At 38.5% G+C, this 17547-nt stretch overlaps 2 protein-coding genes across 11 annotated transcripts in view; both read left to right on the forward strand.

Moving 5' to 3' along the window:
* Positions 1–1577, forward strand: part of kansl3 (KAT8 regulatory NSL complex subunit 3) — a 17801-nt gene extending 16224 nt beyond the window's left edge. For 4 of the 10 annotated variants that reach the window (XM_015389193.1, XM_015389192.1, XM_015389195.1 and 1 more), the window contains one exon: positions 885–1577. In XM_015389193.1, coding sequence (XP_015244679.1) covers positions 885–1121 — 237 coding nt within the window. In that variant the 3' untranslated portion in view covers positions 1122–1577. The remainder of the gene's footprint in view (positions 1–884) is intronic. The other 6 variants (XM_015389198.1, XM_015389200.1, XM_015389199.1 and 3 more) reach the window with 4 other exon arrangements.
* Positions 1578–8194: 6617 nt separating this feature from the next.
* The window catches only part of bmp1 (bone morphogenetic protein 1), a 44582-nt gene continuing 35229 nt past the window's right edge, over positions 8195–17547 (forward strand). Inside the window, exon 1 of the mRNA XM_015389183.1 lies at positions 8195–8431. Coding sequence (XP_015244669.1) covers positions 8287–8431 — 145 coding nt within the window. The 5' untranslated portion in view covers positions 8195–8286. The remainder of the gene's footprint in view (positions 8432–17547) is intronic.

Raw genomic sequence — 17547 nt, forward strand, 5'->3', positions numbered from 1 at the left:
ATTTGGACACAGCCTGCTTATCAGAGTGAAATACCTGGTGTTTTTTTATTTCAATAACCTAGTTCCTGTGCAATAAATTGTTGAAATATGGTGATGCGCTTTTTATAAAGTCCAGCGTATTGTATATAAATGTTTAACCCTTCATGTTAAAGAAAAAGCAACTTTATATAAAAAGGAAAACTTTAGTTTTTAAGGAAATGGCAGTTTATCATTTGATCATTAGTCGACCAATAAGATCACTCTAGTTTAGATAAATGTATTAATCGATAACTAATGGATTACCTATTTGTGTTTAGCTCTTGATTTGGAGTAAAGTTGAAGAATTTTGAGGTAGTTTATCCTAGGACTGGGCATTTAATTTAATTTGCAATATAATTACAATTTAATTAATATTACATTTAACAAGAGTAAGACACTGACTTTCTGACCTCAGTCCTTTAAGAGACGGTTTTATGCTTAAAGTGAGTTTGCCGCGACACAGAAGGGAAGAAAAAGATTCCTCTAGTACACAGATCCATTCATGAGAGTAGAAGTAGGCACCTTTCCACAAAACTGTATCAGTAGGGCAATCGCACTATTGGTTAAAAAAAAAAAAAAAAGTGGAGTTCTGATCTAATCTTAGCTCATGCTTCATTAACAAGGATTAGAAAAACCAAACCAAAACATGATGCTACCACCACCGTCCATCATAGTTTTCTACAATGTTCTCAAGTTTTTAACCGTTAATGTCTTCAAATCATATTCTGTCATTTAAAGGAGGCAGTTTAGTTCAGATGGTTGACTGAGCAGACATATTTTACATTTTATTGTTTTGTTACGAAATTGAACTAGTGACATTTAGACTGAGGGGAAATGCAACTTTTTAATTCATGTTTTTCTCCCAGGCAGTTTGTGGAAAATCCCAGGATCCAGTCCTGAGTTCTGTTGGTCCCAGCGGCGGCACTCTGCTCCGGACGGTGCCGGTAGTCACAGCAGGAGGGGTCTCTAAAACCACTGCCATCCATCAGCTGCTCACCAACGGTGGGCTGGCCAAACTGGCAAGCAGCTTGCCCGGCTTGGCACACATCACCAATCAGACCGCTGGTATGTGTCGAACTGCCAAAACACGACGGCCACGTTGAACACGCAGAGTTCATTCACTCTTTGTTTTGGAAACAGTAGTTCAGGGCATCTCTAGCGCACAGAGGATTACCGCACCGCAGAGACATGCAGGACAGGTCTGTGGACGAGTGTGAAGAAGGTTTACTTGGAAAGAGCCAACTGGTGTAAAGCTTATAGAGTCAGCTGTGGATCTGAATGGAATCTGAACAGAGATCAGCAGCCTATGTCTGGACTCATCTTTATGTAAAAGCAAAAAGAAAATTGCCTAAATCTTGGATTCTGAACCCGCTCTCGTCAGAGTTGTTATAATTATCATTCCATGACTCATTTGTTTGCATCATTATCTCAACATTGCTGTGAAGTATAATCATTAACATGGAAGCTAAGCTGTTGGAAAGACAAAATAGTGTTGACACATGGCATTTAACTTCTGTTTCTACTGTTACAATAAAGGCTGAAATTAAACTTGTGCTCGTTTCATTTTTTTTTTTAAGGTAAGCATTTTACACAGCTCCTGTTTAAATAAACCAAAGCAACATGAACCTTCAGGGCAAGAAAAGTAATGTGCATTTGAAGGATTCAGTTTAGACTTGGACAGATTTTATTTTGTCATTTTGTACATACAAGTGTATACAAAAAGACATTTTGTTAAGAACAGCTCTCTAGACTTTTTCATTTTTTAAAGTGCAGCCTTGAAAAAAATCAAAGATTTGGGGATATTGTGATGTCAAAAACAAACATCTTTGTTAAGTGTATGGCTGTTACTGCTTACCATAGCCATCATAGCCCCACAAATGATACCTTTGAAGAACACGCACTTTGAAAATTAGCTTCTTCAAGACACTAGTTATATAAAGATGTATGATTTATATTGCTAAACATGTCATAGTAACTAAGTTTCAATGGAAAAAAACTAAAGAACAATAGTAAAAATAAGGATTCTGACAATTCACCCAGTTTCTGTGGTTTTTAATCATTGTTGATTCTAATGCATTGTTTGGACAGTAATTAAAAATTCTTATGACTTGAAACATCCCAAAAAGTGGTAACCCACTAATTAGGAGCAATGGAATTGTATTGACAGGACTAAACAAATGCCATATGACAATGGTTGTTGCATTTAACAGATGAACGTCTGATTGCTCAGATTGCAGATTAACTGCTTCTTTGTTCACAAAAGACAAAATCTGGATATTTTAAATAATTTTCATTGATAAGAAGCTAGCAGAATCATGCACAGGAAAAACAAAGGGGTGCAGAATATCACTCTTACCTATTAGCCCTACTTTATTTCTTAAAGAAAAAAATATATTCGTACAATTAGAGCTTTAAATGTTTGTTGAAGTTGGCTAAATTCCACTGTGATGAGATTTAAACTCATTCCTTAGGCACACTAATCTTTCAATTGGCTGCATTGAAAAACTTTTTATACTATTTGACTTATTTCCCATATTTTCACTGTATTACCATAAAGCATAATGACTATTTTATTTTAGTTTTATGGGATGGAACAATCCACAATATTACATTTTGGAAATTTTTGACCAATTTTTATAAATGGAAATGTGAAATTGTTTGCATTTTTATTCAATATCTGTACTGAAATGCCCCTAAAGTAGAATAACATGCATTCAGTTACCTTCAGTGGTCATCTATTGTAGAACAGTCCATGTGTGCAATTTTTTTAGACATTATTTGTATAAAACTGGTAAATTCTATTCAAAAATACTTTATGAATCCCAATGGAAAATAAAATTTTGCAATAACTCATAGCCTTTGGTTATGTTTTGTTTGTTTTTTTTAACCATTGAGTTGCAGGTGTTCATAGTTGTAGGCAGGAAGGATCTTCTGTAGTGGTCTGTCTTGCCCTGGATCTAGAGACGCCTCTCATTGAAGACACTTTGTTCTTCTTTGGCACTGGAAAAATGCATGAAGACATCATGCATTTACAACAGAACAGACCTTATTTATTTGACTGTTGAGCCATATTAAGTAATTTGCTCTGCTGCTGTTACCCCAGCAGATGATTGAAGAGATCACACTCTCCACAACAGACTTGTAGAAGATATTATCATCTTTCTGCAAACGCCAAAGGAGCTAAGCTTCCCTAGGAAGTCCACTCTACTCTGCCCTTACTTGTAGACAGTCGAGTTTGTTCTCCAGATGAACACCAAGGTATTTATACTCCTCCTCCACCATTTTAAATTCTCCCATGTTAACAGGATTCAACGTGTTCCTGTTTCTTCTGAAATCTACAATCATCTCCATTGTTATGTTGACATTCGGAATTAGGAGATTGTTTCCACACCATGCCACAAGCGGTTCACCAGCTCTCTGTACTCTGCTTCTTGTCCATCTCTGATACATAGAGTAGAGACATGCTCCATGCTGCACACCATGTGAGAAAATCTTTGTTTGTTTGTGAGGGAGTCGCGTACTTTTTCCTATTATCCTCACTTTATGTGCAAACCTTTTTCAAACTTCAGCATTCTTTCATAATATAATAAAGCTCGTTAAGATGCTCATTTGGAAAATTCTCAAAGAAAACTTGGTAGATGATCTAAAGCAGAGATTTACAACCGTTTCATCTTCTGAGCCACAAAGTATCACTAGACTGGACCTATAACAAATACTGTTGGTTGGAGCATAAATATTTCTAAGACATTTTTGCGCATCGGTATTATGGTAATAATATAGCATAAAAAACATTTGTTTTTCAATTTTTTTAAGTTGTGTTTTTATGTCTTTAAACACATAAATAAGCTTACTCATAATCATATACAGTGTTTGGTTTAATCTAAGCTGAGGATCTCAAGACCTGATCCACAATCCCAATTTTGAGATTCAGTGTTACTAAGCACTGTTCAAAGCTCATTGCTTACATTTTGTTTGGCCTTCTTGTTTGAAGTAAACTGGTTTCTTTCCTCTAAGTAGTTTTGCATTACTTTATCTGTCTAAACATGTGTGCTTAACAAGTTGAAGATTCCGTTTTTGAGGGATGGAAATGTTTTATGCTTTATATCTTTCTAAAGTCACTGTACAAACACGGCACACTCGTTGCACCCAACCCAACCTCCTGCCTTAATTTCCACCAAGAACCAACAATCAGATAAGATAAAGTCAAGAATGTGTCTCGTCCTGCTTATATAAGCCTTACTGTTTGATAAAATTGGCAGGAAACTGAAGCCAGATAGAAAAAGAATGTTGTTTATTTTGCCTGCAATTATCAGCAGCAGTAACTGTTTCAGTGGAGAGGACAAAAACAGCATGATGATACCCTCACCATGCTTCAGGCTAGGTGAAGCAAATTCTCACTTTCAGTGTGTATTTTTGTCCTTCATGTGTGGATAAAGAGTTAACTTTGGACATGATCTAATTAGAGTGCTTTGCCATTTCTCTGGCTTGTGGAAAACTGAATAGGATTGTTCAGGTCCAGTTTTGTCATATATTTATAACTACAGCTTTTTCATTAAGGGGGCATTAAGATGGATCATTCATAGCTGTCATGTAATCAAAATCTCCCATACCTGAGCTCTGGACCACTGCAGCTCTTCCAGAGTTACCGTATACTTTAGATTTTCCTTGCCTGGCTTGTCAATTAAGGTGAACTGTCATGTGTTTGGTCATGTATTTTTCCTTGCTCTGTCTGTTTACCGATGATCGGGGGAAAGATGTTTAATGAGATTTTCAAAGTGTGTGGTATTGTTTTGAATTTGTTAACTGTGATTTTAAACCACCGTTTCCAGAGGTGTAGCCAAAAAATGTTTTATAGGGGTGGCCAGGCAATATCCAATGTACGTTGAGGGGTTTGCCCGAAAGTGGATAGGCGACAGAACCTCAGGGTTAAGCTACACTGTTCCAATAGGAAAATTAATGAACATCCATATTCTCTAAATGAAGGCAAACTATCCTTTCCTACAGCCTTTACTAACAAATAGAGGCATATATAGTGGATACAATTCTTTCAGGTTTAAGTTCTGGGGCAAACATCTTTTCCATTGTCATTACTTGTTTTGATCAATAATCCTTCTGCAAATAAATTATATTTACAAGTAAAAATATTTACATAAATTGATTATTTAATACGTTTTTATTAAAATAGTTATTTATCTATGATTTCACTGAAGACTCCTAGATGACTTGCAGAGACACATAATTTTTTCTTTACCCCATATAACACCAAATCTAGTTCTGAAAAGAGCATTAATTATGTAATTATCTTTAATTTCAGAATATTTATGTGCATAATTAACCACAGTGTCTTTGTTGTCAAGTAAATGTTAATATATGAAAAATTAAAACGGTTTGAATATTCCACTTGAGAGTACAACTGTTGCCACCATCTGTATTAGAGGAAAAAAATTGTTGTGGGTGGCCACAGGGGTGGCCAATGATTGGCTTAGGGTGGCCATGGCCACCCCTGGCCCCCCATCTAGCTCCGCCCCTGACAGTTTCCCAATTGTGTGACAATTAAAGGGATTCTCTATTCTATTTAAATGTATCCTTAACTAGACTCTTGTGTTTCCTGGTCTTTATGATGTTTGTTCACATAGGTCCGATGATATACATGAATAAAAAGATTTACTCTATTCATTGATTGCTGTAGGTGGGTTTTTGATGAAATTTCTTGCACTAGCATCTAGGGGAGCCAAAATAAAGTGTTCAGAAAATAAATACACACAGCAATTTTCAAATCTCTTTGAGCATATAAAAACAAAAAATTTTTTTTGATTTACAGTCATATTATCCCGTTACAACTAACTTGGGTTTGTAGTTGCAATAAGACACAAGTTGTCAAATTGAATTATGTCAATGTTTTTAAATGACCTCCTCTTTCTATTAACAAGTTTTGAATCAATGATTTATGAAGTCAGAAGCCATCCTACAACATGTAAGTTGTAGGATGGCACTTTTATTTTTGTTTTTTATATCCCACAAGATTACGACACAGGTGTGTACAGTTAAACTTTATTTGCCAATCTATATTCCAGCCCACTGCTATGGTGTTGGGACATGAAATATTGATTTCTCAATTGTTATGACAGGACTTTGCATTCCTTCTGGTCAGTGAACGCCTTTCGAATCTCTGCAGAATTTGCTGGAGAGGAGTTTTACTCCTGGTCCAGGAATGGATCAGTGTAGAACACAGTTGATGGATAAAAAATCCTCCCTCTATAAGTAAAGTTAGAGCAATACGACCAGTAACTCTTTAAAAAAATATATATTTAAAAGGCGCACAGAGGATAAGTTAAAGATGTAATAATAGCAAAGATATGCATTAATTAAGATATAGCAAAGATGACAATTCTTTGAATTTTGCTGTAAGCATAAGTAGAAATAAAAAGAGTAGAAATGAAAAAAAAAAGGTATTGGTTTATTTGCGGAAATGCTGATGTTACATTTTTATTTTGTTTTGGGTGACATCTTTCTGTAAGGCTTTCATAATTATATTTTATTATGAAATTGTTTATTAACTATTTTCTTTTTCATTTTCTATAGTGTATTCATTTCGAAACCAGAAAGAAAGTGAACATAGGGGAAGGTCAGGTTTAATGTAATAAACCAGGGTTTGAACATCTGCCCGTTCTAATCAATACTCGTGTCAAGGTTTAATTTTTTCTTAATGGTATTTTATTTGTTTTGGTAAAACACCAACAGGTGGCGCGCTGTTTGCATCAACTGGTTGGTTTAAAAATGCCTTGCAGGTCCAGCAGTCTGGGCGCGTGCGTGCATCAGCGCGAGGCTCTGCCGCTGCCGCTGCGGCTCCACAGCGCACGTGCGACGATGCTTGCATCGTGTGCGGAAGTAAACAACAGCGCTGAGTATCAGCAAACATTTGAATTAAAGTTGGCTGCTTGATGTCTTTAGACGTTTTTGACACTTTGGAAACAGAACTCAATCGGAGCAAAAGCTACAAATCATTCCTTTGAGTTTTTTCCCCTCTAATTTCCTTCAGTTTGTTTAATTAAACTCAGAGGTTTTCATTGTATAAACTGTCATTTTTATCACTTGTTTTGTAAGTGAACCTCCTTTCAGCGCTTTCCAAGCTTCCCCTGGTGGAGCAATAAAAATGCAGCTGAGCATCACCGACTGAGGTGGAGCTGCTGCTGCCATATCATCAAAGTTTCTCAGCTGGAGGAGAGAAACCACTGACCCCAGAGCAAAGAAGTACGGAAGAGGATTAGGGCCACTGAAAAAATAAAAAAAGTTAACTGATCTTTATATTTTATTTCAGTATAATATCCTCAGAATTCTGACTTTTTTTCACCTCAGAATTCAGACTTTTTTCTCAGAATTTTGTCTTTAATCTCTGAATTCTGCCCTTTTCTCTGAATTCTGACTGAATTGTGACAGCTAACAAACATGTTAGCACTAAGCCGTAGCCATGTCTGTTGTAGAGACTAGCTCTCTTGTTTTAATCACCTTCTGCTCTTCCATTAATTAAATAGCATCACGGGGGAGCCCTCGGGCTCGGGCATGTAAAAAGTCACGTTATTGCATTATTTTACTAAATTTGTTACTGACCCTCTCAAACAACTCACATCTTTGTCAGTGAAGCCGAGTTCTCCCACATCTCTTCCGCCATGGTGCCCATCTACATTAAGATCCAAAATTCTGAGATTAAAGTGAGAATTCTAAGATTAAAGTCAGAATTCTGAGATTAAAGTGAGAATTCTGAGATTAAAGTCAGAATTCTGAGATTAAAGTGAGAATTCTGAGATTAAATTCAGAATTCTGAGATTAAAGTGAGAATTCTGAGATTAAAGTCAGAATTCTGAGAAAAAAGTGAGAATTTTGAGATTAAAGTCAGTTCTGAGGGGAAAAAAATCAGAATTCTAAGATTAAAGTCAGAATTTTGAATTTAAAGTCAGAATTCTGACTTTTTTCCTTTATTAAACTGAAATAATATTCAAAAATCAGTTAACTTTTTTTTTCAGTGGCCCTAACCCTCCTCCTTAAAGAAGACACCGGAGAGAGGGTGGATTTAAAACCCGCCCCCCCACCTCAGCAGAATCTCCCCCTGCTGAAAAAAAGAAAAATAACCCTCCCATTTCTCTCTCTCTCTCACTCACTGTGTCTGTTTCTCACTCACTCTTCTCTCTGTCTTTTCCTCTGTCCCTCTCTCTTCCTCTACCTTTATCCCTTGTCTTTAGTCCCCCCCCCCCCTCCCATCCCACAACAAACATGGATCTCTCTGCAAGATGTTTGTTTCTTATATCCTGTCTCAACGTGATATTAGCGATGCATTTGGACGCAGTTGATCCGGGCTACTATGTGGAGCCCACTGCCACATCAGAGGCGATCGACTACAAGGATCCCTGTAAAGCTGGTGAGATTTCTCCGCCGCTCCGTTTCTGTCGTTTGTTTGAGATTTCCTCCTCGTTTCTGCGGGGACAGGAACATGCAGCATGCAAAGATCGAGCAAGAAAACGCTTTTATAGAAGATGACAGCGGTGGATGTAGTTTTATGAAGCAGGATCAGGAGAACACTGTGTGCAAATGTTTTGTTTGTTTGTTTTTTTGCGAGCGGCATAGTTTCTGCAGTTTGAAACATCTGAAGCAAACAGAGGAAAACATTTGGACGGGTGAAAAAATGCAGTTAAATAGAAGTTTCTGATCTCTTTACTGAAAAGCATGAAAAAGTTTTTGTTCTCTTTGCTTTTGGAAAGTTTTTATCCTTTTTCCCCAAAAAATGTTTTTTTAGTTTACACTTTCTGATCTGCTTCAAAATCAGTTTTTTTATTATTATTTTTATATCAAGACATCATTTCCTTTTTAGGTTTTTTTTCCCCTCCTGGACAAATAGTCTTTTTTTCCCACCGTCTGTTCAGAGTCTCTAAAAAAGTGGAGGAGGGGAGAAAACACTACAGTGGAGCTTAAATATTATGCACACATAATTGTCTTGACTCACACACCAAAACATAAACATTTTGTCTACTTTTTTTCCCCAGCAAACAGTCAATTGAATTGTCCTAAAGCTACCAGAGATGCTATTTTAATCTTTTTTTTTTTGTAATCTGAACTAACTGTCTTGCCAAATCCCTTTTGCAGGGAGTTTGAGCAGATTGTGTTTTCCATCTGGTCAAAGTATTCAGGTTACAGAGAAAGAGAGATGGCTCAGTCAAAAATGACCTCTGATGTCCTAGAAGAGCTTCCCAATTGGGAATTCAGCATTTTCTGATGTGTCAGCTCAATACAGAGCAGCCTTCGGGCTGACAACTCTGTTACCCAACTGGCTCTTTTTTTTTTTTTTTCTTTTCTTTTTACATTTGTATTGTCCCTCATCTGTCCAAGAACGAGGACGTAAAACATTTTGAAACCGTTGCAACTGTCTGTAAACACTACAAAAGGTCAGGCTCCAGATGATCGGTGTGTCATGTCCAAGTTGTTGCTTCCTGTGTTTGCTCTGTTTGCGTTGAGTCATTCGAAGATGGGATTTGCTGGACACTTGCAATTAATGTTATGTTTTAAAAGTGTTTTTTTTCTGTTCTACTTTAGAGCTAATTGTTGATATTAGAGATCTGTGTCTCATTTGGGACATTCCCAGCAAATCATCACCAGTCATGCCTGCTGTTTATCTTGGCGAGGATGTTTTCACCAATTGCAGTTCAGTCTGTCCGGGCTGTCATTTCGCCAGTGAGGTTGTTTTTTTCATGGTGCTCCTCAAGGCGTGCCTGCGAGCAGGTGGTTGGAAGATGGTCATCCATATAAACTTCCTGTGTCCATCTATTTTAACCTTTGACCTAAGCTCCTCCCTGCCTTAGACAATTTGTTTTACAGCACTCCTCTCCAGAAATGGGTACCTTCAGGGTGGTAATTCCTGGATTATTGATTTTTTTTTCTGCTGTTTTTTTCACATTTGCTTCTCACAGGCTGTACTTTGTCTGTTTGATAGCTTTTTGTGACAAGAGGTCAGTGATTTTATGTAGCATTTATTCTTCTTTGTGAAATGTGTTGATCTGCAATGACATGGGGGGTATGTTGGAACATTATTTGATTGATAAAACCGTTGTTACACAGCAACATAAGGAGGAGGCGCAGGGTTACTTTTCTCTATTTAAAGAAAGGAAGTTCCGCCATTTTCTTCATGCATTTTCTTCAGGCCTCTGCAAACAGGAATGTAAAGATCTGGGAAGTGGGAACCACTATTTGTGCTTTTGAAACCGAACATTTTAAAAACATCAATATGCATTAATACAGCTAATCTCACCCATGCCCAATGGCTAGTTAATCATATTTTCTCAGACTTTAATATAGTTATCCTGCAGAAGGTGTTGGAGGTTGAGTATGTTGGTGTCTTATTCACACTTGCTTATAGAATGGAGCAGACAGCTGGATGGATTAGGACTGCATCAACAGACTTTGTTCTATAAATGCAGAAGAGCTGAGGGGGAAAAAAGTTGAAAACTTGTGGATTTAACAAATATGAATCATGGCCGGGAGAAAAAGAACCCAAATCCAAAAAGTTTGAATGAGTTTTAATCATAGGAGAGCTGCTATCCGCTTTAGAAATTGGGTTAAAATCTGCTGCTCCGCACTGAATAAAGTTAATATAACCTGCTGTGGCTCAGGTACCCGAATATTCTCCGTTCTTGACATTTGATTATAATAAACCTTGGAGATATTGAAGGTTTTCCAATAAGGTCCTTTCGGAAGGAGATTCTGATACAGATATTGATCTCACTGAAGGGGACTTTAAAGTCCTTTCTGCACGCAACAAAAACTGGATGCATGGATGGATAAACAAGTTGATAGTTGAATACTATATAACTGAATGCTACCTTGTCAGATCAAAATAAAATTACATTATCACGTATTAAGACTACCAACTTCTCATTTTTTCCTACCAATAGTTATGCACTGGCTAAAGTAAGCAGAGTCTTAAAACTGGACTAATTCAATCCATTTAGGACTGAACCAGTGGAAAATTCCTTGTTTTTGCTGAATTCACAACTTGGCAGCTTCCCAGGAAGTCATTTAAGACTCCAACACGCCTCTAAGATTAGACCCACTCACTTTCACAATTAAAAATGGATGAGAAGCAGACTTGCTCATTGTCTTTTTCTGCTCAGATGATAATCAGAAGGGTCTCAGTGGTTTGACTTATGTCTCAATTCAAAACCCAGACATCATCATAAACTTAAGGTTTCTGTGACGCTGCTGTCTGGGTCTGTGTTTGGAGCCTCTGTGCTCCCGTTACCGGAGCCACAGACCGGTCAACCTCAATCGCTCGTGCAAGTGCTTTTTTTTTTTTTTTTTTCTCATAAGCCTCAGGTTCTTTATTCTGATTGGCTCAAGCACTTCGCACAGACAGAGTCATTCACCTTGTGCCAAGGATTTGCAAGGCCAGAGGATCTGGAGCAAGTCCAGCCACACTCTCCCACGCCAGCTCAGGTGAGGTGAGTACAGGCCATTCATGAAAGATCCTTTCAGGTTAGACCCATCCCTTCCAGTTGGGGCTTATGTTACTCTAAAGCTTCTGGTCATAAACCATAAATTCTTGCCATATTCTCATGCCTTTGATTGTGTGCAAAAGCAGGCCTACTTCAATGGAACTGTTGCACATTGTAATACTGGATTCCTAAACAGTCTTGAAATATTGCTTTCATCTTTTGAGTCTTCATAAATGTGAAGACATTCAAAAGAGCAGAGCTGCAGCTGTTCTGTTGTAAACAATTACAGCTTAGTTTTTGTAGTCAAGCTCTTGCCAATTTTAATTGAGTTGTTTCACCTAAATAAGTATAAAGAAATGACATAACATCTTTTTTAATTATTATTTACAGATTGAGCCCACAGCTGGAGTCAATAATGCAACGCTTATTTAAAAATTAGCATTGCATTATCTCTTTTGCAATAACATTTCCATTATGGCTGAACAGCATCAGATACAGAAGTAATTGCGATGCTATCTCAGAATGTTGCATAATATTATCAGGTGCAATTAACCTGTATTCTCCTGCATCCTCTCCGTCTTTCCTTACATCATGGTTACTAAAATAGACCTTAGGGATGGGTAAGTTAGAGTTCATCTAAATGTCAAATTGTATTGATCACATGCAGATTTTGAATGCATGGCAATTGAAACATATGTCTACCATATACTCCATTCAAGCAACCAATCTAAAACTTGGTATATTTCCTTTACTCTTTTTGCTTGACTAGCTATTGGGGACATGCATATTATTGACCAGTTTTCAGAATGTTCCGATAGCTGCTTTTAAATATAATATCAGACATTAGTCATTCCACAGATATAACGCACTCGTATAAAAGGTGCTTTTTGTGACAAACCGAAGAGGATTGCTGAACTGATACGTGCAACGCCAGTGATGCAAGGAGGAGCCAAAAAGAAGTTTCAATATTATAAACTTAATTTATCTTCTCAAGAACCATCATCAATGGGTTCGTGGTGGTAAATAAGGAAAATTAGAAATCAGTCCCCGGTGATGAAACAAAAACCTCACCAGCAGTCTCTTCTTCAAGCCTTGGACAAAGCAAGAAATGCAGCTGTGACCACTTAAGCACAAGAGACTTTGCAGAGAAACTGGAGGAGTTTTGCTGTGGAGCAGAGATCTATTACATGGGGGGTCAGCAAATTGTTGTGTGACCCAGATCACAACCAATTTAGACAACGGTAACATCTGTACTATTGCTTAAACTAAAAGAAAATACTTTTTGTGTCACCTATACCCAACTACCAAAGCTTTGCATTAAGTCTGATATCTATGGAGTAATTCTTGATTGGTTTTTTTCAGAAAAAAATTAGTTATTAAAACGTCTGGGAGTCAAAAGATTGAAGTAAATTATATCATAGAGATTTTTTTAAGGCACAGCTTCATAAAGGTTGCAAGTGGTTATTTCTGATGCCACTGGAAAGCTCACTGCTGTAAGTGGATGTGTCTAGACTGATATCACAGCTTTAAATATTAACTGATCCAACATCAGTATAATAAAATACATGATTACATTATTATTATTAACATTATTTTGTATTTTGCAATGTGGATTGTTAAAAACAGGTTGATCAAGTCCCATTACTTAAATGCACAAAAAAAACATAGTTGTGAGAAAAAGTGACTTATTTATTATTAACCAATGGGTTTCATAAACGTTAAGCAGAAGCAGAGATGCAGGGCAATATTTGTGACATAATACTGGATCAGGAGATGTCTAGCTGAAAGAATCTGATGGAGTCTTACCACAGAAATTGAGACTTTAGGTATTAGCCCTGTTACTAAACCAAGCCATTGTGCACAATAGATTCTGAGTTAACATAACGTGTTATGCATTAAAGGTATAGTGCAGGATTTTTGCAAATTTTTAAAAAGACCCGCTCTCTCCATTTTAAAGAAAAATCACATGCACAACCCTGTACCCCGGAGAGGGAATGCCTATTAAACATGGGCAAGAGCATGCACGATTCTCCTCGTGTATGCTCTGTTTAAAAGTTACAAGCATACTGTGTCAGAATGTCCGCCCTAACCCCTAAATCCCTCAATCACTATATAGAGCGGAGACTATATAGCGAACTTTGAAGTGAACTCAGTTAACTGACCGCTCGGACAGATGATCACTGCTTTTTTCTCCCCATTGGTCGCATAACTCCTCCTCCACTGCACGGTGCCCTCGCAATCTTTATTAGTCGCCGCTGTCCGGTAGCGACAGCAGGCAGCCATGACAGCCATTCCCATAACGCTTTGCGAGGAGAGATCTTCGCACAAAGCTTTATGGGATATATTTGCTTCTTCTGAGGCTGTTCTTTTCTTCTCATACACTTTGTCCAGAGTAAAATCATCCAATTTCTGAACACAGCACAATTATTGGTGCCTTTTATTAAAAAAAGATGCATCAGAAATAAAGTACTGGCTCTAAACTTGTCCATTTTCTAAAAGATGGTCCAAATTTGCAACAATAATCTGATTTTAGAAGCAGAAGAGCTTTTAGACTAATATAAAATTGTGTGTGTGTGTGTGGGGGGGGGGGGTATAGGTTGGTATTTCTAATGATCCATTATAACAAGGTAAAGACAATTATTAAAAATAACAATGAAAAAAACTTAGTGGAAAATCAGTGGAGATATTTGGATTTATTTTGTCTACTCAGGAAAATAATCCAAACTTTGCAAAGTCTGTTGGGTTAAAAATGTTGAATACTTTCTGTCTAGACTGGTGAGTCATGGGTAGTTTTCAGCCTCATTGGCAGCGTCCTTACAAACTACTGCTGGTTACCTAAAGCTTAGCTTCTTACATCCTTATTTAGATCATCAGGGAAAATGGCAGCCGGAGACAGATGCTCTTCATTATCCAGCTCCTTCCATTCTGTCATGCTCTGGCAGGGTGATGGGTCTGTGTTCTTTTGGCCTGCTGCAGGATTGGGCCTTTAAGCAACACTTAAGCAGATGCTTTTCTTTTATCATGGAATGCAGACCCTGTAGCTGAGCCCACGCTGAGTGTTTTTTTTTATATGATTGGACCCCTGCCTCTTCCCTCTCAGTAGGGTTCGGGTGATTAGGGAGCTGATCCATTGGCGTGGTTTCAGTGCATTAGTTTGAACAATGTGTTTGTTGTCAGAGATAACTAAGAACTAATCTTGCATCACGTTCATACCAAGTCTGGGTGTGGAGCTGAAGTAACAACAGATTTAGGAGTGCTAATTGAGGAGTCTTTGAGGATGTTCATTTAGGGCACCTTAAGGAGCTGTTATTTGGTTTGGTTAATTTAAAGACCCGTAGTGGATACTTGACCCATTCTCAGTAAAAGGAAAATGATTTTCGGATTAAAGATTCAAATTTTGAGTTTGATATTGTTTTTTTTTTTTTCATTTATTTAATGTTGCGCAATGATCTTGTCCGCTTCATAACTTCATTCATCCATCCATTCATCTTCTGTCACGCTTATCCCTGCTGGGGTCGAGAGGGGTGCTGGTGACTATCTCCAGCTCTCTACGGGCGAGAGGCGGGCTACACCCTTTACAGGTCAACAGTCTTTTGCAGGGCAACACAGAGACAAACAGGACAAACAACCATTCACGCACACACTCACACCTAAGGAGAATCTAGAGAAGCCAAATAATCTTACATTCATGTTTTTGGACTTTGGGAGGAAGCCAGTGTACCCGGAGAGATCCCATGCATGCAAGGGGGGGAACATGCAAACTCCATGCAGAAAGACCCCGGGCTGGGAATCGAACCCGGAACCTTCTTGCTGCAAGGCAAGTGCTACCCACTGGATCACTGTGCAGCCCAGCTTCATAACTTGAAACGGTCAAACCAGATTAAGGAAAGAAAAAAAAAACTCCAAGAGGTTATGCTGAATTATTCATCCCTGCGGACAACCTCAGAAATGTCCACAGATGATTGGCAGAATGAGGAGTCATGGGAGGGAGTTGACTGGCAGTGGAGTGTATCAGTAATCAGCAGCCGCGGTGACGATGAGCCAGGGAATCCAATCTGCTAATGGGTTCTATGGAGTGTGAAATGTTAAAGGTGAGGTGGCCTCTTGCTGTGCGCCCTTTTAGCTGAAGCCGCTCTGGTTTTGTCAGATGCAAGCTGCCATGTGGTGACAGTGACTCCAGCTGTGGGCTCAGGCTTTATTAGAGAATAATTACTTCACTCTCCAGCTGATGTTTGTGACTTTGCTGGAGCCTCTCTTCTAATTATACCGCAGCTACCTTTTAAATAACGAGCCTTGTGGTTACAAAGAACCCCCCCACTCCCCCTCTCCCACCTCAAGCTCAAATTGCGGTGTTAGAAAATGTCAAGGTAAGCATTCTCTGCAGAAATAACACCTGGTGTTGTTTATGCAGAGGAGAGAGGTAGTGGATTAACACGACATCAGCCCTGCATGAAACAATTCATCGTATCCAAGTTAAAATTACATTGCTTCGGAGAAAGTATGTGTTAAAGCTCATGCCTTGCAATTTCTACTGTCTGGAAAGTTAACGGACATTTAAAATATACAGTCTTAAAGCTGGTAAACCCATTGAGACCTGCTGTGTGAAACTCACCCTGTCATCAGATGGTAATCAGTCTAACGCAATACGCTATTGCTCTCTATAGGAATTCAAATCACTGCGTTTGTTTTCAAACGCAAACTGTGAGAGGCGGCACCAGGGTATTGTGATGCATTAAGGGTTTCTGTTGATGCTTGGATAAGGCCGTCCAACTGTCCCCACAAAAAACCCAGCCTCCAAAAGGAGCCGCTCTTCCAAATATAGACAGACATTTAGTGTCCGTAACGGCTTAATATCGATGTTGGTGCAGGTTTCCGCAGCAGATGTCCTGATCCGTGATTCCCCTGATGCAGATTCATAGGAATTTATAGGTTTAGCAGTATCTGACACCGCAGAGGTCAAGGGCATTACACAAATGAATGGGATTAATATGATTGAGTTCTCATGGCTAATCCTGCTGGTTGTGGTGGTTGACAGTGGCACAGACAGAGATGAGCGGGATTATGGTGGTTTAGATGAACAAAAATAAAATAAATAAAAACACTGGCTGACTTTAGTTGTGCATTATCAACATTTCTCTCTCTAAAAGTGAGCTTGAATCATTCTGCTGTTTTATAATTACAGTGTATGCATATGATTATTATTTTTATATCTGCAGCTGGTGACATCTAGGTGATGAATGGCGTTTGGAAAGAGATCTAGCCCTGCACTCTCCGGTGATCACTTGCCATCTGCCACATTAGCTTGGCTATAATCTACAGTGCGACACAGCAGTGTCATTGTGTTTGCGCTTCACATTATTACAGAGCCCCTGTATCTAGTTTATCGCATTTCTCCACTGCCTGGCCTCAATCCCAGCCCTGCATGGAGAACAAAAAGATCCGTAAAACAGTGTGTCTGTGGATAATCAAAACCAGGGAACAAGGGGATTAATTCCAAATCCCTGTAAGTTTTTTTTTTTTACCCATAAACCTGCAACACCGTCTCTAAGACGACTGCTGCACCCAGGAGAAATAGGTCTCAGTGCCAGCTGGGATGTGCATTAGCACACTTTCAGCTGAGGTTGCCTAAGAAAAACAATGTTCTGAATTATCAGGTCAGTCTCCATAAAGTTAGTAGAGTCAAACCACAGTGCCAAGGAGAAGGTGCGAGAAAGCGTGTGCTTTGTTGTTTGGGCACAGCTTCGCACTATGCAACCCCTGCTATTTATTTCTCATTTTGTTTCCAAACATCATTCTTAAAGTATTTTATTGGGGTTTTTATGTGATGAAGTAGTACAAAGGAACACATGATGGTGAAGGAGAGGCAGAGCATTACTCAACGAAGAAGTCAGAAGTCTTAAGGTCAGTTTAGAGGAGCTGGAAAGAATTCAGCTGAAGACATTTTGGAAACGAAAGCCCTGAGAAATCTCACTTTCAGTTTGAAACAAGCCAGTTCTAGAGGCGTCTGTGTGATACCATTTAGACACACTGCTCAATGTTAAATAACCCACAG

The sequence above is a fragment of the Cyprinodon variegatus genome, unplaced genomic scaffold (assembly GCF_000732505.1).
Source record: "Cyprinodon variegatus isolate N-32 unplaced genomic scaffold, C_variegatus-1.0 Scaffold451, whole genome shotgun sequence".
In the NCBI taxonomy this organism is placed as follows: Eukaryota; Metazoa; Chordata; class Actinopteri; order Cyprinodontiformes; family Cyprinodontidae; genus Cyprinodon; species Cyprinodon variegatus.